We start from the raw sequence: 26,065 nt of genomic DNA, 5'->3' as shown, positions 1-26,065 counted from the left end.
GGTAAGTCAAAACCTCAGTTTGACAAAGTATGTATTCCAGCAACTGCTGGCTATATTGGGAACCAACTGAAGGGTTAGATGTTTGGAATTTGAAGCAAGCTTAAAACAACTATTAAGTATTTTATTTAAGTTCAAAGCATGACATATTATGAACCACTTTATAATAAATAATTTCCTGGTGTAATTCTTGTTGCTGCAAGTATTTTGAAAAAGATAAACTACGGTCTCTTACCTCTGGATTGATAATGCTTACAAAAGTGTTTTGAGTAACATTCAAAAGAGTGTCATCACCACCAAACCTTGTTCAACTATTATATTTACTAAGTCTTTTTGACTTAAAAACTGTGATTGTGAAATGTGCTTCAAGAATGAGTAAAGCATTCTCACATCCAACAACTTTTCTAATTGCAAGAGACAAAAACGCTTGTGCAGTAACTTTTATTTTAGCCTGTACCTCATTGTTAGTTTATCAAAATTAAAGTTAGGGGAGGCTTACCCCCTAGACTGGCCAAATATTGTCCCTGAAATTAACAAAACGAAAAACACCTACTGCAAATAATATGTTTAAACCAAATAAATACCGTAAAAATAAATAAGTGAAAACCCTTACACCACTCACTCCAGATGCACCATACAAAAGAGAGAGAGAGAGAGAGAGAGAGAGAGAGAGGCACCAAGCAGCTTCACTGATGCAGCTCTATACCCTTGGACTGTTGTTCAGAATTATTATTTGTATTATTAATACAAAATATATTATTAATACATTAAAAGGCTAAGCCTTTTATATAATTCAGCAACACTGTGTAAACAGGATCAAGTATACAATGTAGATGCAATAGATAGTAACAACAAGGGTTCTGAAAATCCACCACCATTGGAATCGAATGGGAACACGAGGCACATGGGCCACAGGGAGCCGATATCTCCCGCCGAGCGGACAGCATTCTCACACAGCGCCTCCAGGTCTGCTGAAAAATTACATTATAATTGTGATTGTACACAGGGGAAATTTGTACGTGTTGACCCCCCTTTTATCATTTAGAATACTAATACTATGGAAAGACTGCTTGAATATTTAAAGAGACAATGTCACAAATTCAAGTGATCCAAAGGACATCACTCTACCCCCACCATTGCCAATATATTATTGGACAGTTTAATATGGAAAAAAAAAGTTGAAACCATAACTTAATGTGCACAAACACTCCACTTATATGAATAATAAAGAAAACTACCCCCCCCCCCCAAAAAAAAAAATAAATAAAATTATATATATATCTTCAAATTTGTTATGTGGGTTTAGTTTTGTTTAGTTTAACATTGTTTTTAAATTGAACTGTAGAATGTCATGATGCCACTATATTGTTTCACGTGATAGCTCAGTGTATCTTTACAAGCTTTTTTCATCACAATCTTCTTATCAGCACTATGGTAGATGTGACTGTGTGAGCCTGTATTAATGCTGTTTTGTTGTATTTTGTTTTAGATAACACAGCTGGGATTCTAACCAAACAGAATGGCTATAGTCGTAGAATGCAGGAGATCTATTTCCTGCCTGTTGTAATAGAAGACAGCGGGTATCCGGTCCAGAGCAGCACAAATACTCTGACCATTAGAGTCTGTGGATGCGATACTGATGGCACCCTCTTATCTTGCAATGTTGAAGCAATCTTCTTACCAGTGGGGCTCAGCACTGGGGCACTGATAGCAATCCTTCTATGCATCATTATACTCTTGGGTTAGTTATCTTTCCCTTTTCTTCTCATCAGCCCTTTCTGGATTGTGATGCATTACACAGGTCCAGGTTAGGCAGGTTTATAGAGACTTCAAGGATTGGTATAAACAAGTTCTTTGAGTACCACTCAAATGAAGGCAGTACATTTGCAAACATGAAAATATGTGTTTTAAATAAGGGAAATATTGCCCAAATGAGCTTTATTAAAAGTGTTTTTCTGAGTAAAATTAAATATAATAAATTAATGTCTGCACTTGAAATAATTTTATGTCAAATGTATTATTTTACTCAATGTTTTGTGGCAGAGTATCACCATACTCCATATAAAATATGTGATTAATTGGTTAATTAATTGTTACCATGCACTGATAAAACTGAAGTTTAAAGCTCTTACATGAAACCCCTCACAAATACATACCATGAATTCACGATTTGCTTTTTAATTTGTTTTTGATAACACAAGAACACTTGTAGGTTCCTGAAAACTTGGATTATCTCATTGTTATGCCCTTCCATTGTGCCTTATTGCTTTAGTAATACTATCAATGTTTTTTTTTTTTTTTTTTTTAATAGAATAAAATTAATCTTTTTATAGTCAGACAAACTCCATGAGATTATAGATGTTTTCATTATAGCTGTTTTTTTATTTAGTTAATAGTTATTTTACAACAGGATACAATAGGTTAGTATGCAGAGCTTTTATTAAACAAACAAACAAACAAACAAAAAAAACCCTACCATATAAAAATTGGTTTTACAACACTTTTGACTCGGGTTGTCTTTATAATTTTTTTTGTTTGTTTTCTTTTGTACTTCTTGCAGTGATCGTGGTTCTCTATGTTGCGCTCAGGAGACAAAAGAGGAAAGAGACGTTGATGACCTCTAAGGAAGACATCCGTGACAATGTCATACACTATGATGATGAAGGTGGTGGAGAAGAAGATACCCATGCTTTTGACATGGGCACCCTGAGGAACCCCAAAGTAATTAAAGGCAACACGTTTCGAAGGGATGTGAAACCAGAGACTGAGACCTGTCCCAAGCCACCTATTTCCCAAGAAAGTGCAGACATCAGAGATTTCATTCACCAGCGGCTGCAGGAGAATGACGTTAATTCCAGTGCACCACCATACGACTCACTTGCAACATATGCCTATGAAGGTGATGGCTCTGTAGCGGAGTCTTTAAGCTCCATTGAGTCACTGGCTGCTGATGCTGATGAGGGTTATAATTACCTCAGGGAGTGGGGGCCTCGATTTAAAACCCTGGCAGGAATATTTGAAGAACATGAGTCTCATTTGGAAAAAACCGACACACTCTAAGTTTTTTTTTACAGGAGTAAGGGGTCTTTTTTGTGTAAATCTACTGTTTAAGTTTGGGGCTTTATTTATTATTATCAAGTAATTTTGGTTTGCTCTTCAAAGAAAACATCTTGCAAAATGTGGTACAGAAGACTCAAAGGAAATAAGCCAGCCTTCCAATTAATATTTACAGTTACGTCTCCTTCTAAGAGGTAGATGAAAGAAAGACTTAGAAAGGAAGATTGGCAAGGACTCTCTTTGGTATTCTTATAAAGTGCCTCAAGATAACTATTTTTGTTTCAAATCTCCTGTTACAGTAAGAAAAACAACAAAGTTCGACAGATTGATCCTGCTATAAGAAATAGAAGGCAACTTAATAAAATGGAAGCCCTAAAACAATGTTTGCTTGCGACAACATTACTAATGACAAAAAATGTGGGGACATGTATGTGGCCCTAGTTTGTCCAAAGCTTTTGTTCATTATTTATTTATTTATTTACATATTTATGTATTGATTTATTTACTACAAATTCTACTTCCTCTTGATGTTTTATCATGAACTACATGCAACGGACATGTCAGTCATGAGGGGGTTGTTGTAACTTGTAAAAAATGTTAGGGCTTAACGTTAAATATTAATATTCAATTCCTGTAATAAACACCTTTTTTTCTTAAATAAATAAAGCAGCAGTAAAAAATTGTTTTCTAATTGACTTTGAAATTAAATTAAATATAAAGACATTTTAGTTACAAATCTAATAGGGTAAGTATTTGCACACTTCATCCATGTATGGATTGTTTTATTTCCAATATGTACAGTACATATATATATATATATATATATATATATATATATATATATATATATATATATATATAGACACATACACACACACAGTGAAATCCCTCATTCCCAAATCTTTTGCAGCATGTGCAAAAAGCAGGGCAAAGTTTGGTATTGCCCTGGACATTAACATTGCCCTCATTATAGATTTTATAATGTGTACACATGTTTTAAATAGCTCTGGGATCATGTTCATCACCCTGGACAGTGGCCAGAAACGAAATGCTCTTGCTTGCCAATTCAGCACCAGTCACTGGATATTCCAGTATTGCTCCCAAAGTCATAGTGGCCTTCTGGGACTTTTATCAAGGTAACTGCGTGCGAATGTAGAAGAAACTAGCTGATCAGTTCTGCCACAAAGGGCTTACCTACCTACACCATAACTCATGTGCAAGAAATACTATTATTATAACCTGCTCCACCTGCAAAGAGATACTATGCTAGTAAACAGAGGTGAATATTTTGATCCAGGCCTGGAACCATCTGTCTTTATCAGTCTGTGATTCACTTTATTGGGGCTTACAACTATGGTGTGACAGCAGTAAAAACAAGAGCTTTATATAGGAAAATATCCTGGTCAAATTGTACCCCATACAATGTATTTATTTTCCTAGGCAGTATATCTAGAATACAATTTCTTGGCTTCTTTGTGAACCATTTCTTTGCCTGACAGACTGTCATTGTCGATCATATTGTTTGTAAATCCAAAGAATATTTTGTGTTTCATTTTGTGCCAAAGGTAAACCATTTACCTTATCATGTTGCTATATGACTGCCCTCACAGCTAATGTACAATTTGCAAGTATTTTATTTTTTCAGTTATATATGAATTCTGCTTACTCGTTATTTTAGAGTAATGAAGTATCTTTGATGTGCTTTGTGCTGGAGATCTGCTGTTGCATAACTAAAAAAAAAAAAAAAATCAATGCTTCCAATTTCAAAAAAAAAAAAACCTAATAGCCCCAAGCTATAGATTGTTTTAAAGCTGACATTCTGTCTAACATCTAGTGTTGGTAACCATTTTGTTCTTGGGTTACGCAAGACAATTTAGAAGTTAGCAGTAGAATATGGTAGAACATTAAAGGATCTATCAACAGCAATCAGTGGTTATACATGTTATTAAGACAGTGTGGCAAAGTGGTGAGTGCAGTGCAGAGTGGATTAATGATTCAGAGGTGCAAGGAATCATGCACAGAGAATGATTCAGAGGTGCAGGGGTATTTATTAATGATTATAGTGTCCAGAGCCTTATGACAAAACCTGCAAACAATAATAATGATGGGAGTGGTACAGCCAGTATCACTTCTGTTTGTAAATCCAATGGGTTTGACCAAAAACCAAAAGTCAAGTCTTTTCTCACCCACACAAAACACAAACACAGACACAGTTCCTACAGTGCATGAATTAAGTGCTCGCAGTGCAAAGACAGTTCATCAGTGAAAAATGAGTGTTGATATCCAGGTTTGATGCTGGCCTGCGGATACAGCTCTGGATTGTGTTAGTAATCTTGAAACAGACAATACAAAAAACAATGTTATAAGACAAAACTAAGAAACACTCATGGTTTCTTTCACAAATAACAGGGACTCCTTCTAGGTTGTTACTAATCATATACAAAGGAAAATATTACTTTCACTACACCTCCTATTTATACCCTCGCTCATGACCCCTAGGTTAACGAGCGCATCCGCTCCTCCAATCCTCGGATGCCACGCTGTCTCCCATCCGAGTCATTGAGCTTGGGTGCCGTAGCTCAGCCCCCTTCCTAACTTACTGACTTTTACCTACCCTAAGCAAAAATTGTCATGCCATTTGATTAAGGGTACTCTATTCCTTTCACATAGTGCCCTCACAGGTCGGGAAGGTGATCTAACACCAAGAATCATTTGATCTCTTGTCACAGACAGCCATGCACTTCTTCAGGTGAGGGGGAGATCCTCTGTATTTACAAAAAAAAAAAAAAAAAATGTACACCCACTATATTATAATTGAACAGATATCTATTAAGTAAATTAGTTTAAGAACTTAACATGATTAAGATTATTACTTTCAGTGGTAGTATTGTATTACTTTATTGCATTTTATAATGGTGGGGTTGTTCAAACCACCTTTTCAGTGGGCTACAGAATGCCACTCAGATATTCAAAACATCAGTGGGTGATGTCAACACTTTTACACCAGCATTGAGAGAACTCAGAAGTTTTTATTTCAGGGTGCAAAGACGAATTAGGCTTTGTAAATCAAGCCTTTAAAATGGAAGTTTAAAGCTTCCAGGTTTCTAATAATGTGGGCAAGTAATAGTCTCGTGTTATTACAAGAGACAGAAATATGTGCTGCATTTACTGTGTCTAAAAGCAATACTCACCTTGTATAACCAGATTATTTTAACACCTTGGACATGATTCTCAAACAATATTGGTTTTAGGTGTATACAATTGAAAGTTTAATTCTCAAATGCATGGTTTTATGTTTGTTTATTATTTATTATGAGATATACATTCTCTTACTTTCAATAGTGCTAAAAGTGATAAAACCTCCATTATTCATAAACTGTAAACTTGACTTAAATTATCGAAATGGGCTTTAGTTTTATGTTGGGAAAAATAAAAAACTGAAATATTATGCTTGCATAAGTATTCAACCCCTGTGCTGTGGAAGCTCCCAGTTTGCACCAATGAAAGAAATTGCCCTAATGAGGACACAATTACCTTACCATTGGCCTCCACCTGTGAACCATGTGAAGTTGCTGTCACATTTTCTGGATAAAAACCCCACTATTGAAGGATCATTGGTAAGGTGTAATGGAGTAGTGGTGCACCAGTCAACCATATCAAGAGCTCTGCATAACACTGGCCTGTATGGGAGGGTGGCAAGAAAGAAGCCGTTACTCAAAAAGTACCATCTGAAAGCACATCTGGAGTTTGCCAGAAAGCATGAGAGTGACCCAGCTGCGATGTGGGAAAAGGTTTTGTGGTCAGATGAGACCAAGATAGAGCTTTTTGGCCAAAACTCAAAGTGCTATGTGTGGCGCAAACCTGACACTGCCCATGCCTCAAGACACACCATCCCTACAGTGACGTATGGTGGTGGCAGCATCATGCTGTGGGGATGCTTCTCATCAGCAGGGACTGGGCATCTTGTTACAATTGAAGGAAGAATGGATGGAGCAAAATACAGGAAAATACTACAAGAGAATCTGCTTCAGTCTGCTAAAAAACTGAAGCTTGGGAGGAAATTCACCCTTCAGCAGAACAATGATCCCAAGCACAAGGCCAAATAAACATTGGAATGGCTCAAGAACAAAAAGGTGAATGTCCTACAGTGGTCCAGTCAAAGTCCTGATCTCAATCCCATTGAGAATCTGTGGCACTATTTTAAAATTGCGGTCCACAAGCGTCATCCAACCAACCTGAACAACCTGGAGCAAATCTTCCAAGAAGAATGGGCCAAAATCACTCTGACACTGTGTGCACAGCTGGTACATACTTACCCCAAAAGACTTAAAGCTTTAAATTTCAATGTACCATTTGTAATTCAGTAATATGAGAGAATTGGTCAGGGGTCTGAATACTTTTGCATGGCACTGTATATTTGGATTATGTGATGGACCCTGAGCCTCTGTATGTTTCATGGCTCTGCAATGGCACTTGCAATGTCAATCTGTTTTGAATTCAACAACATTAAACAGAATATACATTCAGAGACCATTAATGGGTGCATTTTAGGAACTTACCATCACACAATTTTCAAAATAAGCATTCTAATGCAGCGTTATATATTATGATGCAAATGTCTGCAATTTTATAACAAGTTCATACAGAAAATAGTAATTTAATTGTAATTTATGAAATAATAAAATAGAAAAGACTTGCATTATCTAAAACTATAACTACAAGTAAGCATTTTACATCCCACTATTAACAAAGGTAATTTGCATAATATGTCTAATTGTGTGTTATTATTCTAGGAATGTTTGGGGGAAAAAGCATAATGCTGTAATAGACATAAAACAATACATAATACCCTTTTAGTAAATATGGCAGGTGCTAACATCATTAACATTCATGGAGAGAAATAATTGTGCACAGTGAAGAGTTTCTTCAACACATCTTTTTGGTTTTCGATACAATAATCATTTCTATTACTCCTTGATAGCTCCTAATGTCTCGGGGGTTATATCCCTGAATCAGAATGAAGAATCAACCTGAAAGCAAGTCTATTTGTCATTTTAAAGACCTCCAGCCAGCACTTCAGATAATCTGTGTACTGGGTTTTTTATGCACTGCATTATGCATGAATCACCTATGATATTTATATTGAATGCGTAAAGAATCCACATAGCAATTTTGCTGCACAGCTCGAGTTTGCATGTTATTAAGCTTTTTTTTTTTAGGCTTTATGCAGTGAGGCACTGAGCCATTTCATTTTTAAAAAATCTGTTTTACAGCTTTCTCAATAAACTTCTTCACTGTTCAGCAACTTTTCAGACAGGACCTGGGTCTTCTTTGATACAATTATTTTTATTCATGAAAGCAACAAATCAGATTAATAACAGTTGTCTGGAAGCGATCTTGTAGATAGGATCAGAACTTCAACAATGAGGCTATATATCTTGGGGCTTCTAGATGTTTTTTTTTTATTATTTTTTATAGCATCTCTCAATTCAAAAATATATTTATTGCTGCCTGAGGAGAATGAATTTTACTTTTTATTATCAAGAGTAATTGCAAGCTTGTTCTTTTTCAATTGCAAGTCAGGCATATGCTGGAAGTCAAACCTGCCAAATTACCTCATTCTGAAAGTTTGCTATAAGGCACATGTCACTAAAATAGATGATTTCCTATAATTACAATAAAACTGAATACAGAATCATTGTGATAATAGGCCAAATTTACTTTAAGATTGTTTCTTTAAGTTTTTTTTTAGATTACAGTTATTAAAATATAAGTTTTATATAAATTAAACTATTTCTAAAAAATAGTTCTGCCAATAAAACACATATTATTGCATAATTAATTTTAAAAGTCTTAACATTTTTATTTAAATGTCACAATAACAAATGAATATTCCTGTGTTTTTATATATTGTATGACATTATTGTTTTCGATTACTTTCTTTTTTTTCTGTCACAATATGTATAGTAACTTGACGGTACTTGAAAACTTCATTTGCTGTCTACCACAAAGAAATGATTTTGGTAACGGGCATATTCTGTTTTTTTGTGTGTGTGTGTTTATGCATATTTTTACATTTTGCAATTCTTTTTTAAATTCCACGAGCATGTAAATACTGCCTGCTGTAAATAGCTTTAAATCTCGCAAGCAAGAACATCTTGATTTAAATCTTGCAAGGGTGTTACAATCCTCCAAAAGAAATGTAGGAATTTGCTGACACTCAGTAGTTGGGGTGGGTTTAAAGTATTCAGAAAGACTCTATACGAGATACAAGTCTGGAAAGAGGGACTTTGCCCAACTGCATTGGGAATAATTACAAGCGGTCAAGATAATGTAAATTAAGTAAACATTTCTGGTTTTATTGGTTTTTATTGGTTAAATTCATGATTGAAAACCATTATCATGATTGAAAATCAACATCTGATGATAATTGTAGAATAAATAAATACATAATCATCAAGCAGTGAAATAAATTGGAAATTTGTGATTCAAAAATCAACAAACAGTTAAAACTAAAAAGTACAGCAACAATCTCAAAATGGCATGGATACAACTAAACGAAAAAGGAGAAACTACCAGAAAAATAGCAGAAAGACTTGGTTTACCGAAAAAGCACTGTGTGGGCTAAATACAGGAGAACAAGAACTACTGCAACTAGCTGCAGGTGTGGAAGACCAAGAAATATTTTTTCAAACTCTGGAAGAAGAATTGTTTGAGCAGCCTGGAAAAATCATTGGATTACTGCAAAATATTTGACACAAGAATTGAGAGAAGATGATCAACAAATTCAAGAGTGAACAATTTAACAATACCTTTATAAGACGATTGTCTTTTGTTAAACAATACACAAAAGAAAGTGATTGGAGTTTTCCATTGAATACTGACGAATCCAAAATATAACTCTTTTTCACCAAGAAAGCAACAATATGTTTAGAGTAAGAGAGGAGAAGAATTTAAAGAAAAGTTCATCATGCCCAGTGTTAAACATGCTGGGGGTTGTGTGGGATTGTTTTTCTTGATGACCTTTGTATGATAGAAGGATCAATGAATGCTGCAAAATATCAAGACATTTTGCACTCTCATTTGTTAACCAGTGCTAGAAGGCTTATTGGACAGACATGTGTATTTCAGCAGGATAATGACCCTAATCATTCTGCAAGTCTAAAAAAGGAATTTCTGAAAAAAAGGAAGATTTCAGTTATGGATTGGTCATCTCAGTCCCCAGCCTTATATCCCATCAAAATGTTTTGGATTGACTTGAAGGCTGCTGTTGCAAAAAGGAAACCAAAAAAGTTGATTGCAGAACTCAAAGCTGTATGTGTTGAAGAATGGGCAAAAAAATCTCTGGAAAGATACCAGGAACTGGATTAAAAAAACAGAAAAAGACTGCAAGCTGTAAAGGAAGCAAAGGGTGGAAACAGTAATGTAAGGGTGCCTCAAGTATGAAATTCGTTTTTGCATATTATTTTTCATTTTATGCATATAATGTAAGAATTTCTTATTTTATTATAAAGATGAATCGTTACATTCATTTACATCTTTCAACAGGAGAATTTGAAATTTTAAAAGTCATTTTTTGTGGTTATCATTTTTAACTGGCCAAATACTTTTGTCTGCGACTGTATATACATAAACACATTTCTACCAAAACCATAGAGCCAACATACCTACATTAACAGCAATTGTGGCTGCTGAGATGAAGCTCTTAACACTAGAAGCCCAGCAGCAGTCATTTTGGTGGTTTTTTGTTTTAAAAATGTAATTTTCTCTAGTTGTTTAACACATATGGGGCCGCACGTTCGTGTACCTTTCTGTCTGTATGTATTAAATATTCACACAAAGCATGAAACGCGGGAGTGCAGAAATAAATGAGATATATTACATTATACCTAAAAGCCCTGGGAGCAGTCACATTGACGGCCACACAGAAAACAGTTGTATTTTGATTATACAGAACGGTATTCTACTTTTATTATTTTTATTTACCAGTCCGCAATGTGTTTAGCTGTAGTCTACTTTCTACTTTCTGACTGACTGAATGACTGGCAGTCTATTGTTTTCAATCAGCCTTTTGAAGGCTGGCGCCTGCTTGCCAGCTGCGCTGCTTTGGTCAGTCAATTAGGATTGGGACTAGTGAAAATAAACACCAGAGACCGTGAAGTTTTACAACACAAGAAAATATGGAGTTGATGTTTTGGATTAGATGGCACGGAAGTATTCATTGAAAGCTGGCTCCCGATGGTGGTCTGAGCAGGTGTTTTGCAATGTATTGGACCTAGCAGCCATCAACTCCTGGGTATTTTACAAAGAATGCACAGAGAAGAATTTACAAAGGAGAGAATGACTGTGTTGATTGTGAACAGCCTTGGACTCAAGGTAAGAGAATACCATTTTGTCAAAAAAAAAAGAAAGAAATTAGACTTTTTTTTCTTCTTGTGCTATACGCGTCTGTAAAAAAAATGTTCTAAGTTTATTTATCTATGTTGTTCAGTTGCTTTTGCTCATTTGATAATAAACTGATTGCTGTTGAAAAGTAAAAAATGTATTGCTATCGTTTCAGTTTTATAAATATGTATGTTGTAAACCGATATCTATTCAGATGTTTATTTACTTACATTTTCTTGTTTTGATTTGTAAAATAAATGTTCATATATATGCTTATGCTTCGGTTATGATGTTTGTGTCGTACTCAATAAATTTTTTTTTTAAAAATTACATCCGACTGTTTCTCTTTTTGTTATACTATTTACAGTGTTTTCAATACAGCCGTCAGAAAGACTGCTGCAGGGCTTCTAGGTATGAGTATATATCCAGTCCTTTTAGTGCTAACTGCAGTACAAGCAGTGGCAGAATATGTGCTCAGAGGTTTTAATTGGAAGGTTTCTTTTTTTGCCCAGAGGCAAGCCTCCATTATAAATGGCAATCTGCCATTAACCACAGTACTAGTGGTAACAGTACTCCTGAATTTTAAATCTTACTGTACATTGTCAACTTTGTAACCCTTGGAAAATGCGTTGTTGACAAAAAACCCATCAAGCCACCAACATCTGTTTTTTAGATTTTTAAGCAAACACAGCATGCTTCTGACAAAGTACCCTTTGTCTCCCACAGAAGCCATTTCAATCATGTTTGCAGTCCTGTGGTAAAATATGAGCTCTAGGTCACAGTTATGCAAACTAGACAAATCTTTATACCTTATTCATTCTTTTCAGATTTACTAATTTAATACTAGTTTTTGTCTAATTTGGGGACAATAAAGATGTTGTAATCTGCATCCTTATATCCTCGATAACAACTTTTTTGGAACACTAAAGTCTCCCCTTCTTCCAGCTAACAGAAAATAAAACACATGCTTTTTTTTACCACGATTGAGAAATTCACCCATTTCATCATAAAATAGCCTTAACTATTATGCTTTACACAAATGATTCTTAATTATGCTAAAAGTGACTACAGAATTCAGTTTTTACTGAAAAAATAAATAAATTCTCAACGCTCCTCCCATTTTGTATTATTATTTCATTATAATGTTTTACTTTTCTGTGTTTGAAATTCATGCCCAGTATTTCATGGAAAATTTATTTAAACCACTTTGTGATCACTGGCAATATTTCTACCCCACAGCGTACATGTTGAATAAATTGGACACAAATTAGGCTTGATCAATCTAAAGACCAAACAACAATACAGATTTTGAAGAAGAAAAAGTAGTCCCAAGTAGTCATCAAGGTCACACAAAGGAACGTTAAAGACTATGCAATCATTTTTAACTACCAGCATTAACAAGAGTCACTACTTTCAAAGTATTTGTTAAATGCATTTTCTTAAACAGACATTCAAATGACCAGATAACTGAGCATTATTGCACACCTTTGCAGCAGGCACAGTTTATTGTAGCAAGGTTTTTGAGCTTATTATAAGGAAATGCAATAGTTTCCTAATCTCTTTTCTTTAGTGAACTTAAATGAATCCTTGTAGTTTATTTTCTTTTTTTTTTTCAATCCTAACAAATGTTTTCTTATGTAGTGGCAACCCATTACGGGCATAGGGTATTTTTAATTTTTTTTTTTTTTTTATCCCTCACACTTTAATTTCCTTTAACTATACTTTCTTATTTTATTTTTTTAATTCAATCATAAGTGAAATAGCTCACAAATATATAATTGCTTAGATGTTAAATTTAGATTACAATACACGCATTAGCTGTGTACATATAGTACTTCAACAATTGGGTATAGGTGTAGAAAGATGGGCCAGGCTTTTCAGTGATGGGACAGATGAGAATTTAAATACTGAGGTTAAGATTGAAATAGGTTCTTAATTCTAACACACACACCTTAACATTAGGGTTAAGGTTAGGGCCATAGAAAAATCGCATTTAGGGCAAAAGTTCACGTTTCAGCACTTGATATTATTGAAGAAATGTGTTACCTTTAGAGTGTCAGTGGCAATCTCATTCACCATCAAAACGGTTACTGTATCAGTCATTTAAAAAACAGAGCATATAGAATAAGTTGTAAGCAGTGGGGTACAGTGGTCTCAAGAGCAAACAACAGCTGAAAAAGAATGTTTCGTGTGTTCGTTTATGTTCAGTGCAGGGTTTGTTTGTTCAAAATGCAATAGAATATCTTCAGAAACTGAAATATTGTAAGAGGCAATGAATGACAACTTAATAATGGTAAGTTGAATTATTTCTAGTTTCAGTGTATTTTATATTAGTATGTTTTCAGTATGCATGCATTTCAAATGAAGTAGTTGGTAGAGTATTACCAAATATTTGGGATAGAGTCAATTCTGCAACCCTGGGAGTCACCCTGCAGACAGACAGTCAATGTCCTATTATTAAATGAATCCAAGTGTGACATATTATTTACGATCTAAACCACTGAACTGTTGTGTGATTCTGTCCTGTTTTTTGAAATACAATCAAGTGGTTATCTGTTTCAACTGGCTTTGATACATCAATGAAAACTGCTTGTTAAATTAATAGTTACACTCCCTATATAAATACAGGTGACCCTAAGCAGTGGGAACACGGTAAAATGATCCACTCTCAATATTGACTGAAATTGGTAATGGTAATTCAAAGAGATAATTGGAGAGAGTAATCGGTGACATGGTATAAACTAAGTAATGGTGGCTGTTACAATTTCACATGGTAAAACAAAATCTAAACAGATGTGGGTATAAATACCGATGCCATATAAGAACACATATAAAGAGTATTTTGAAATTAAGTGAAATATTTTGTTTTGGTTCATTTGATTTTGACACCAGTCAGCAAAGTATTGTTTCACTGACCAACATTGAAAATATCTTAAAATCTGTAATTGCAGTGATGGTATTTTTTTCTTTATTCAGCATCACTTTGCATAAATAATATAGCTTTTAAAGAATAAATTAAGCTTTGTTCGATGAAAAAAATAGAAAGATTAATCTTGTCTACCTAGAAGATTATCAAAAATGCGGAAAAGAAATCTTGAAAAATTACGACAGGTGCTTCCAAAGATACTCAACTCCACTTTTACTTCAGCGCAAGGGATCATGGGATATAAAGAGAGCTCCTAGGCCATGGAGAGGGATCCGACTGGGCTTATTTTCTCAATATTTAAAAAGTCTGTTTCACTGTTGCTCAGGGCCCATGAAAGAAATATTAACCTGGTGAATGATGACATAATGTAATGATAAGAAAAAGTTTTCTGAACATCCGCACAGGTGCAGTTAAGATCACAGATTTTGTGACTGCAGCATCATATTTACATGTAACAAAATACTTTATTTACTGCTGATGCAATAAGCATTATATTGTGATGTACTAATGCAAATGTACTTAGGTTACTGCAATCGCTATTTTTAATATTACCATAATACAATATTAGGTGGAATACCGGTACATTGAATAATTAGCTTGATTGATTCCGGAAATTCACAATTCTCTTAATTAAGTTAAAAAAAAAAAAAAAAAGAAAAAAAGAAATACATTTAATTAGATTATTGCAAAATGGTAAGTAATAATGGTCTTTGTTTTATTAATGTATTGCTTTTTATATTTACAGAGAAGTTAATCAATCAAAGTGCAATTCAAATATATGGTAAATAAACAAAACAATATATAAAAACTGATAGTGATAAATACACATTTTATAATCTCTGTGCATGCTTCATCTCTGGTATTGTATTCATAAATATGTATTTTTCATATCAATTATGGTATGTCATCATTAGCACGTTATGTTTTGGTCAAAAGTAAAACAGACTTTCCAAGTTTCTTATATTTTTAAACATTGATAAAATGAGCTCAAAGCAGCTCAATTTGACACCACACCACTGACTCAATAGAAAAACCTCCCAAGCTCTCTCTAGCCCATAATCCTCTGCATGAAACGTAACAGGTCCCCATAGAGAATCAGCAGCGTTGAATATCTTGGTAATATAGAATATATCTTTGGTACTTCTAAAGACCTTGGGAAATGGGCAATTGGAAGGTATACTCAATATTTCACAATATCTCAGAATGAAGAAAAAGACTGCAACTTACACATCAGATTGTCTTTTCATCTTAAGGCTGCCACATATCAGACATGATGTGGTTTTCCATTGGGCGACATGACCACACACACCAGAAGCGACATATAAGCGATGTCAGATCTTTACAACTATTACAAATTGCTATTGACAAAACTATGATCAAGACTGGTATACAGTATATGTAACACGTGTGTTTCCTTGTTTGCTGCTTATTTGTATTGTGTCTTAAATGTTATATATTAAATGTAATTTTTGGTAGCATGTAGTTGGTGTACGTCTCCTTCCTGTTCACGGAGGTTATTGTGTATCAAGCTTTCAGCCTGTTACTTGCATTGTCTTTTCTTTTGCAGTCTCCCCCTCCCCTGCGTATGCAGGGTTAACTATCAGTGCAAGAAGATCTCTCACCTGGTTGCAATGTGTTGATCAATCTCCTTTTAAAAAGTAGGAGCACCAGGCCATTTTTGTAAAGCTGCTTTTGTGGATTGCTGAGCACGCTGATAGACTAGAGACATTGAGGGGAAACAGGTCAATTGCTGTTTCTAGGAACATTTGGGAGAGCTGCTCTCTGCCATTGGTACCTGCTGAGGATGTTGTTCGTGATAAACAAAGAGGTGAGTTGTTCTTTGTTTTTGGGTGCTTTTATGTTGTAGTGAGAATGTATAGTACAGACTTCTTTCTTTTTGTCTTTTGTGTCCACGCTCTCATCTTTGCTCTATTAACAGCGCTAGCTCCGTCCCTTGTGTCTGTGTATTTTTAGTCTGTGACACACCGGCCGTGGTAAACAAAATTTTAAAAGTACAAAATAAAACATGAACCGCAGCGGGGGGGGGGGGGGGGGGGGGGGGGGGGGGGGGGGGGGGGGGGGGGGGGGGGGGGGGGGGGTGTGAGCCCCCCGATGCACTGGGCCATCTGGGCCTAGCCTCTGCTGGGGCCCATACCAAAGATATTGTATAATATCTTCACCCATAACAATGCTTTTTTTTCCCCAAAAAATCCATTATCAAAAAACAAAAACAAAAAAATGTTCTCTCGTTGGTTAAAAAATAAACCATGGCAAGTTGTACTGTCAGTCAAAACACACATTAGCAAATCAGAGCTATGTAGGCGGGACTCAGCGTAAAACTTTATAATAGGTCAGTGTTAATGAAAGTACAAACTGTTCAATTTACGAGGAGGTTGCGTTTCTTTCACAGCTGCTGTTTATAAAGATTATAACAAACAGTTTACTAACAAGGTATAAAATCATAAATACTCCTGCCACTCAACTTTTAATTCTATGTGCGAACTCCTATAACACACCCCTATTTTCCATAATCCCTGGTAAAACCAAAAAAAATGAAAAAATTTAAAAAGCACTCGGTGGAAGTAAGCTAACTTTTCCACAGTTGTGGTAATAAGTACATAACATACGGTATATCGAATATGCCATCAAAACACAAGTCGGGTTGTTCAGAGCGAAAAAGCAGAAAAGACATCTAGAAATTTCACAAAAAGAAGCAGAAAATACTAAAAAAATTACAACAGCAGCAAATGCAAGGTACTGAATCATGTATTGTACACCCGGTACCCAGTCAGTCACCTTTGTGTGATTTTTATGATCAAGCTACTTGGCCTGACTTTTGTACCAAAGAGCTAAAAGAGTTGTAATCATGAAACCTGTGCAGCTAAAGCAACTGATGTTGCCAAAAAATTCCTTCAGTCTCACATGATTTTTTGAACAAAACTTGAAAAACTAAATTAGATTTAGGTTTTGTTTTATTTTATTTTATTTCACACTTTTGCACCAGGGCCCAGTAAATCCTAACACCTGCCTTGATTTTATACATGTTGGATTGTTGGAGAGGAATTGTTTTAACTCTTAAGAATAGATTGTTGAAGGGGTGGGATATTAAAGAACTGTTTTGTATTGTTGTGTACTATTATTGCCATTGTGTTTATTAGGCAGCTGTGTCTGCTGCTGGAGAGTATCAGTTAATCTTAAACCCTAATTTAGTCAAGCTGCTGTAGAGTACTTTAGTAGCTTAGGTTTCATTGTTTGGTTTGTTTACACTAGAATAAGCACTGATTGTTTTTTTATTGTTGAATTTATGTTATTGATGATTTGTGTTTTTGTTGCTTATATTAAGCCAGGACTTTGTTTTTATTATTTTATTATTTGTTTTGGGTTAGCACTGATAATGTGAACTAGTCTGCTCAAGCAGTCCAAGCGAAGTAATGATATTATAATTGGTTTTGTCTATTTCTACTCTCACCTATTGTTTGACATGTTGGACTGCCCTACCAGTGTTGGGACTTTTCTGTAATAAAGATATATTGATTTTTAACATTGTCTCTCTGAAAACCCCAATTAAATGAACCTGTGTGCTATATATTACCCTCACCAAATTGTTTTTTTAAATATGGTGTAGTTGGCTATAAAAGTACTGGGAAATAATTGTGATAGTTTTCCTTAAGTGTTACATATGTTCATCAACATGTGGACATTCTGACAGTATTTCAACATATATGGCAATACATCATACATATCGGGATTATCCAGTTCCTTCGAAATGGACTCTCATATATTGTCTTTCAAATCTGTATCTATATAATTGACCTTTGTCATAAAACTGTAGGTCTTTTTTCCTCTGTCATTCTGGATACTGATTCATCCTGCTGGACCACGTGCATTGAAGCGGTTTTCAGGTTGCTCAATCTAGTTGCACGACAAATCGCAAAAAAAAAAAAAAGATTCAATCCTATTTATTTTGTGTCGCTCCAGTGTCACCCTGGTGTCACTCTTGTATCACCTGTCATGTCGTCTGCGGTGTGAAAGATACTTATCAAAAGTATAGGTTTTATTCAGTTTGTCGCATCACTGCAGTTTCGCTTCTTGCATCTGACACTGTCAAATTACATATGAGTAAATATATTAAACATTAGCTGGCATTATGAACATTTGCAGTAAATATCATAATGTTAATACTTTGTACTACTTGTAATTGTCTTTCAATACAAATTCATATTACCAGCAAATGGGTGATTAATCGATTGTAGAATGGGTGAGTAATCAATCAAAAGAAAATGTCAATATTAAAACCCCAACATATTACACAAAAATCTGAACATCAATACTAGAAATGGGAGTTTTTATGAATAAAATCACCCCTGGAGGAATTATCACATCATAAGAACATAAGAACATAAGAAAGTTTACAAACGAGAGGAGGCCATTCGGCCCATCTTGCTCGTTTGGTTGTTAGTAGCTTATTGGTCCCAAAATCTCATCAAGCAGCTTCTTGAAGGATCCCAGGGTGTCAGCTTCAACAACATTACTGGGGAGTTGATTCCAGACCCTCACAATTCTCTGTGTAAAAAAGTGTCTCCTATTTTCTGTTCTGAATGCCCCTTTTTCTAAACTCCATTTGTGACCCCTGGTCCTTGTTTCTTTTTTCAGGCTGAAAAAGTCCCTTGGGTCGACACTGTCAATACCTTTTAGAATTTTGAATGCTTGAATTAGGTCGCCACGTAGTCTTCTTTGTTCAAGACTGAACAGATTCAATTCTTTTAGCCTGTCTGCATATGACATGCCTTTTAAGCCCGGAATAATTCTGGTCGCTCTTCTTTGCACTCTTTCTAGAGCAGCAATATCTTTTTTATAGCGAGGTGACCAGAACTGAACACAATATTCAAGATGAGGTCTTACTAGTGCATTGTACAGTTTTAACATTACTTCCCTTGATTTAAATTCAACACTTTTCACAATGTATCCGAGCATCTTGTTAGCCTTTTTTATAGCTTCCCCACATTGTCTAGATGAAGACATTTCTGAGTCAACAAAAACTCCTAGGTCTTTTTCATAGATTCCTTCTCCAATTTCAATATCTCCCATATGATATTTATAATGTACATTTTTATTTCCTGCGTGCAGTACCTTACACTTTTCTCTATTAAATGTCATTTGCCATGTGTCTGCCCAGTTCTGAATCTTGTCTAGATCATTTTGAATGACCTTTGCTGCTGCAACAGTGTTTGCCACTCCTCCTATTTTTGTGTCGTCTGCAAATTTAACAAGTTTGCTTACTATACCAGAATCTAAATCATTAATGTAGATTAGGAATAGCAGAGGACCTAATACTGATCCCTGTGGTACACCGCTGGTTACCACACTCCATTCTGAGGTTTTTCCTCTAATCAGTACTTTCTGTTTTCTACATGTTAACCACTCCCTAATCCATGTACATGTGTTTCCTTGAATCCCAACTGCGTTCAGTTTGAGAATTAATCTTTTGTGCGGGACTTTGTCAAAAGCTTTCTGGAAATCTAAATAAACCATGTCATATGCTTTGCAATTATCCATTATCGATGTTGCATCCTCAAAAAAATCAAGCAAGTTAGTTAGACACGATCTCCCTTTCCTAAAACCATGTTGACTGTCTCCCAGTACCCTGTTACCATATAGGTAATTTTCCATTTTGGATCTTATTATAGTTTCCATAAGTTTGCATATAATAGAAGTCAGGCTTACTGGTCTGTAGTTACCTGGTTCAGTTTTGTTTCCCTTTTTGTGGATCGGTATTACGTTTGCAATTTTCCAGTCTGTCGGTACCACCCCTGTGTCAAGAGACTGCTGCATGATCTTGGTTAGCGGTTTGTAAATTACTTCTTTCATTTCTTTGAGTACTACTGGGAGGATCTCATCCGGCCCAGGGGATTTGTTTATTTTAAGAGCTCCTAGTCCCTTTAACACTTCTGCCTCAGTTATGCTAAAGTTATTTAAAACTGGACAGGAACTGGATGACATGTGGGGCATGTTGTCAGTATCTTCCTTTGTAAAAACTTGTGAAAAGTAATCATTTAACATATTTGCTATTTTTTTTTCTTCATCTACGATTTTGCCATTTGTATCTCTTAAACATTTAATCTCCTCTTTGAATGTTCTCTTGCTGTTGTAATATTGGAAAAACATTTTGGAATTGGTTTTAGCTCCCTTAGCAATGTTTATTTCTATTTCTCTCTTGGCCTTTCTAACTTCCTTTTTGACTTGCGTTTGCAGTTCTGTGTACTCTTTCTGCGTACTTTCTTTTTGGTCCTTTTTTAATGCTCTGTAAAGTGCCTTTTTTCGCTGAATATTTTTTTTAATTGATCTATTAAACCATTTTGGCAATTTAGTTTTACATTTAGATTTGTCTACTTTAGGGATATAATTGTTTTGTGCCTCTAGTACTACATTTTTGAAGAACAACCATCCTTCTTCTGTGGGTGTTTTCTCTATTTTACTCCAATCTACTTCTGTTAGTCTCTGTTTCATACCTTCATAGTTTGCTTTTCTAAAATTGTAAACCTTAGCTTTAGTCATTTCTTTTGGGGATTTAAAAAACACTTCAAATGAGACCACGTCAGACCAAATGGCTTGTAAACATAAAGTACATTGGCTATGCCCTGAGGTTAAAATACAATGTGGAAGTGAGATGTCTGATTTCTACTGGACACTTTATTGAGAGTACAGCAGTGTGCCATCTGGACACTAATCAGTTGATCTTAACAGTGGCAGATCTAAATACTGACATTGCTTAAATTATTAAAGAAGTGGACGTGTGAAAACATCTCTTAACAATCTGTGTGAGTTTCTTCAGTTTATGTCAGGCCATTATTTCTAGTCATTTGTACATTGCAGTTTGCCTCCAACTAAAACTATATATATAAAATGTCTCTCTTTTGAAAACAATGATGAATTAAATTTGTGTCTCAGAATGGAAATTACATCAATTCATCTTGTGCTCAGCAATGAAAAAAAAGTCATTAATTTATAATGTGTTAAATGTCTCAATTTTTTTCATACATATAGTTCATTTCAGTCTTATGTAGCCATATGCACTTTACATGCCACACTACAACTAGCTGAAACATTAAAACATTATTGCATTCCCACCAGGTGAAACGTCTGTGCATATAATGAACATCAAACAATATGAATTTAGTCTTTGGCTATTGCATGGGTAAAGCAATATCATGAGCTTTGTCAACAAGTGGATGTATCCTAACAGATGTGAAGTAGTGACAAGTTCCATTTCCTGCATCAATGCCAAGAATCATTGTTGTTTTATACTATACAAATGATGAAAGATCTTAACATGCCTTAAATAGGGTAGCTGTGTGTAATCTGTACAATCTTTTTGGGTAAATGTCATTGGCTTTCTATTTTTCTCTGATTCTCTCTGATTGTTATTTTGCAATTTGTTTAAATCGCTTCGTATGAAGTCCGATGCAGATGTTTTTGTCTTCTTCTTTGATCTTGTCTTAGTCAATGATTTACACTTCGCAATTTGAGCGAAATAATTAATTTAACACCAAAAAATAAATTTAATTTCGGTCTTTCCAAATTTGGTTATGTTCAAATCGCGAAATGGTGTGTGAGTGATATATACAGTGGCTTGCAAAAGTATTCAGACTGCTGACCAATTCTCTCATATTACCAAATTACAAATGGTACATTGAAATTTCATTCTGTTTGATATTTTACTTTAAAACACTTAAACTCAAAATCAATTATTGTAAGGTGACATTGGTTTTATGTTGGGAAATATTTTTAAGAAAAATAAAAAACTGAAATATCTTGCTTGCATAAGTATTCAACCCCCACACATTAATATTTGGTAGAGCCACCTTTCGCTGCAATAACAGCTTTAAGTCTTTTGGGCTAAGTATATACCAGCGTTGCACACAGTGTGGGAGGGATTTTGGCCCATTCTTCTTGGCAGATTTGCTAGGTTGTTCATGTTGGTTGGACGACGTTTGCGGACCCCAATTTTCAAATAGTGCCACAGCTTCTCAATGGGATTGAGATCAGGACTTTGACTTCACTGTAGGACATTCACCTTTTTGTTCTTGAGCCACTCCAGTGTTGCTTTGGCCTTGTGCTTGGGATCATTATCCTGCTGAAAGGTGAATTTCCTCTCAAGCTTCAGTTTTTTAGCAGACTGAAGCAGATTCTCCTGTATTTTGCTCCATCCATTCTTCCTTCAATTGTAACAAGATGCCCAGTCCCTGCTGATGAGAAGCATCCCCACAGCATGATGATGCCACCACCATACTTCACTGTAGGGATGGTGTGTCTTGAGGCATGGGAAGTGTTAGGTTTGCGCCACACATAGCACTTTGAGTTTTGGCCAAAAAGCTCTATCTTGGTCTCATCTGACCGCAAAATCTTTTCCCACATCGCAGCTGGGTCACTCTCATGCTTTCTGGCAAAATCCAGACGTGCTTTCAGATGGTACTTTTTGAGTAACGGCTTCTTTCTTGCCACCCTCCCATACAGGCCAGTCTTATGCAGAGCTCTTGATATGGTTGACTGACAGTTTTTAAATTACCTGACCCAGGAGTTCCCAAGTGACGCATCCAGTAAAGGTGCTCTGCGTGAGTGCAGATTGCACCCTATAGCCTGGACATCGCCGGTTCGAGTTTGGGCTATTCCACAGCCAACCGTAGACGGGTGTTCCCAGGAGGTCGCGCTCAACTGGTTGAGCATCGCTTGGGGGTCTAGGTTGGCCAGCGTGTCCTCGGCTCACTGCTCACTAGCGACCCCTGTAGTCTGGCCGGGTGCCTGCGGGCTTAGCTGCCCGGGAGCTGCGTTGTTCTCCAAAGCTTTAGCTCCTGGGTGGTTGCATGGTGAATTTGCAGTGTGTAAATAAGCAGGCGGCTGACAGCACATGTTTCAGAGGACAGCGTGTGTTCATCGTCGCCGCTCCCGAGTCAACGCAGGGGTGGTAGCGATGAGCTTGAGCTGAAATAATAATTGGGCATTTCAAGTTGAGAGAAAATAACAAAAATAATTGGCAACGACTAAATTTATAAAAAAAAAATACATAAAAATACAAAAAATTACCTGACACAACATGGGTCTCTTTTTACTACACGGATATCAATTATTAATTTGAGAATTTAAAGAAATGTAGAACATCTGACAATGCAATTGTGAGCACGGGTTTCTGTCCGGCATGATAAAGACAACGTTAAAACAAGCTTTGCATTAGCGGCACTTACACCTCAATAATAATAATCATAACTGCAGCAACTATTCTCAGGAACTAAATCGCAAAGAAAACAACATCATAACAACATCCTGTTGGGTTTATATCAGTGAGAACTCTTATTATTAATAATATCCGTGCGAGTTCCAATGCTGAATGTATTATCTACAGTTATTGCACACTATATAGTTTCTTACCAAAAAGATCAAATAAGTACCATTTATTTAACAATAAATAAACACACAACTAAAGTATTGTGTACCCCAGAAAACTCAAAACTTTTATTTTTTTATTTTAATGAAGTAGATTAACTAAGAAAAAGCATACACACTCCAAAATGCATAAGGTGCAAATAACACAATTAAATCAGTATGAGAAAAACATTACTCACACACTTACAAAATGTGTACCTCTTTTGTTTAGAGTTAAATAAAAATATTTTTAAATAAATGTGCTAGTGCTTCTTTTGAATAAAATATTTCCTTGGCAGAGTTTGCAAAGAAAAAATCTTTTCTCTTGCTTGATTAAGAAATTCCACATAATGCTTTGCTTGGATGCCATGTTAGTTAATATAAGACTGAAATATTTATGTTTATTTATCAGTTTGGATTTGGAGGACTGCACCTTTTAAGTTTCGTTTTGCACTATTGTGTTTGCCATAGAGAGACCGATGAACAATAAAGTTAGAACAAACAGTGATACATAAGGGATACATAAGAAAAACGACAGAAAGAGAAAGAGCAGCAAGATATACTTGCCTATACTTTTGCTTTGTGTAAAATATGTTGTGCTCCTGTCACAAGTGACATTTTATAATTATTATTTATGCACTTGAATGGTTTATTATTGTGTTAAACTCTCTTTCTTCACACTATGAACACTTATCTGATTTTATTTTTTTTGTATTTTTTATTTTACTTACTCCTTGGAATCTGTCGATTCGAATCACTGTTTATTTTTGTGTGCACTGTATTTTACCATCTGCATGAGCACTTTACCTACATTAGTAGGAAGTCCCTCCATACAATTAGCTGAGCGAATGAGAGGGGAGATTGAGCATCCAGGGGGATATAAAAGGGAAGGACAGAAAGAAGAAAGAGAAGAGGTTTAGGAAAGCAGTTGGGGTTGGGGTTGGGGTTGGGGTGTGGGTGTGAAAATGAAAACGAAAACAGGCTTTGTTGGACTTATTATACAAATGGAAGGAAAGAAGAAATGGAAATAATCTGCTACACTGAAGAAAGAATTCTGACAGGAGGGTAAAGAACTGATTTGGATTTCTTTTTGGTCATTTTGGATTTTTTTTTTTAAATGGGACTGTGTTGTGACTTTTATGTTTACTTTTTTGGATGTTTTCTTTATTGTTTTGTGCTGCCCCAACATAGTGTTGAGTTTCTTTCTTACACCGTTTATATTGGGCTGTATAACAGACGCTGTAAGACTCATGGGATTTTAGAAGATGCTTTATTGTATACTCTCGTGGAACTGTGTAAATGTTATCTCTCCCTTCTTGCCGTCACTGAGCATGTTGGACACATCGCTCGCTACGAGTGCTTGTTGTTGGTCTGGCTTCATTGAAGAGGTCTCCCAGGTTCGAGTGGACTGCGTCGGAAGACCTGCTTCCTGCAAATGGAAAGAAGGGGGGATTGCCGAAGAGAATAGCTGCAGTTCATAGAGTGGATTATCTGGGCGAGAATACAAGTTTGCTGCTGGTTAAAAGAAGGGAAGTGACATTTATTATTATCTATCCATTTTTAATACTTTTAACAAACTGTACATGTTATATAGATAACTCATAGTTACCCACACTGAGTCTGCTCTGTGTATGTGTTCTGTTAGGGCATGCCCTAGGCCAGTCCAGGGTGATACTTACCTGTCCAACATTGAGGGTTGCGGTCCAGTGGTCCAGTCCAGGGTCAACAGCTGGGTTCCAGAACAGAGGAGAGGCTGATTCGCGAGGGCCAAAGATAGGCCAGTGGGACATAACCAGTTGGACCACAGGGGTGAATATGATGGTTCTACTTACCTGTGTAAATGTTCCTGACGGCCTCCCATCTTTGCCTCCTTTCCCATCTCAGGTTTCCCGGGATCTCTGTCTCCATATTTATCAGCAGTTCGGGGGTCGTTGCAGTGAGGGCCATTGGCGGTTTGGGCTCAGAGGACAGTGGATGTTGAGACGAGGGACAGCTGGACAGCCCAGGAACCAACTAAAGACTGACATTTGACATATTACTGGACTCCTTATGTTACAGCTAAGCATGAACATTATTTGTATTTTTTTAGAATTTTACTAGCAGGAGGGGATTCCCTTTTTTTTCAATAAGGTTTTCCCTTTTTTTTTTAATCCTCTTTTGTTTTGTTTGGTTTGGAAGATGTCTATCACCCTGTTGAGAAACAATAAAAATGGTTTTGACCTACCTAAGGTTCCATTATGTCTGTGTGTGTGTGTTGGACCCCTGGGGATATAAAGTACTTGC

At 35.8% G+C, this 26,065-nt stretch overlaps 1 protein-coding gene across 1 annotated transcript in view; it reads left to right on the top strand.

Moving 5' to 3' along the window:
* Nucleotides 1-3,734, top strand: part of LOC121312743 (cadherin-12-like) — a 105,577-nt gene extending 101,843 nt beyond the window's left edge. The window contains exons 11-12 of the mRNA XM_041244471.1: nucleotides 1,487-1,738; nucleotides 2,558-3,734. Of these exons, the coding sequence (XP_041100405.1) occupies nucleotides 1,487-1,738; nucleotides 2,558-3,057 (752 nt within the window). The 3' untranslated portion in view covers nucleotides 3,058-3,734. The remainder of the gene's footprint in view (nucleotides 1-1,486; nucleotides 1,739-2,557) is intronic.
* The last annotated feature ends 22,331 nt before the right edge of the window (nucleotides 3,735-26,065 follow it).

The sequence above is a fragment of the Polyodon spathula genome, chromosome 3 (genome assembly GCF_017654505.1).
Source record: "Polyodon spathula isolate WHYD16114869_AA chromosome 3, ASM1765450v1, whole genome shotgun sequence".
Lineage (NCBI taxonomy): Eukaryota > Metazoa > Chordata > Actinopteri > Acipenseriformes > Polyodontidae > Polyodon > Polyodon spathula.
This window is presented reverse-complemented; position numbering and strand designations above follow the sequence as displayed.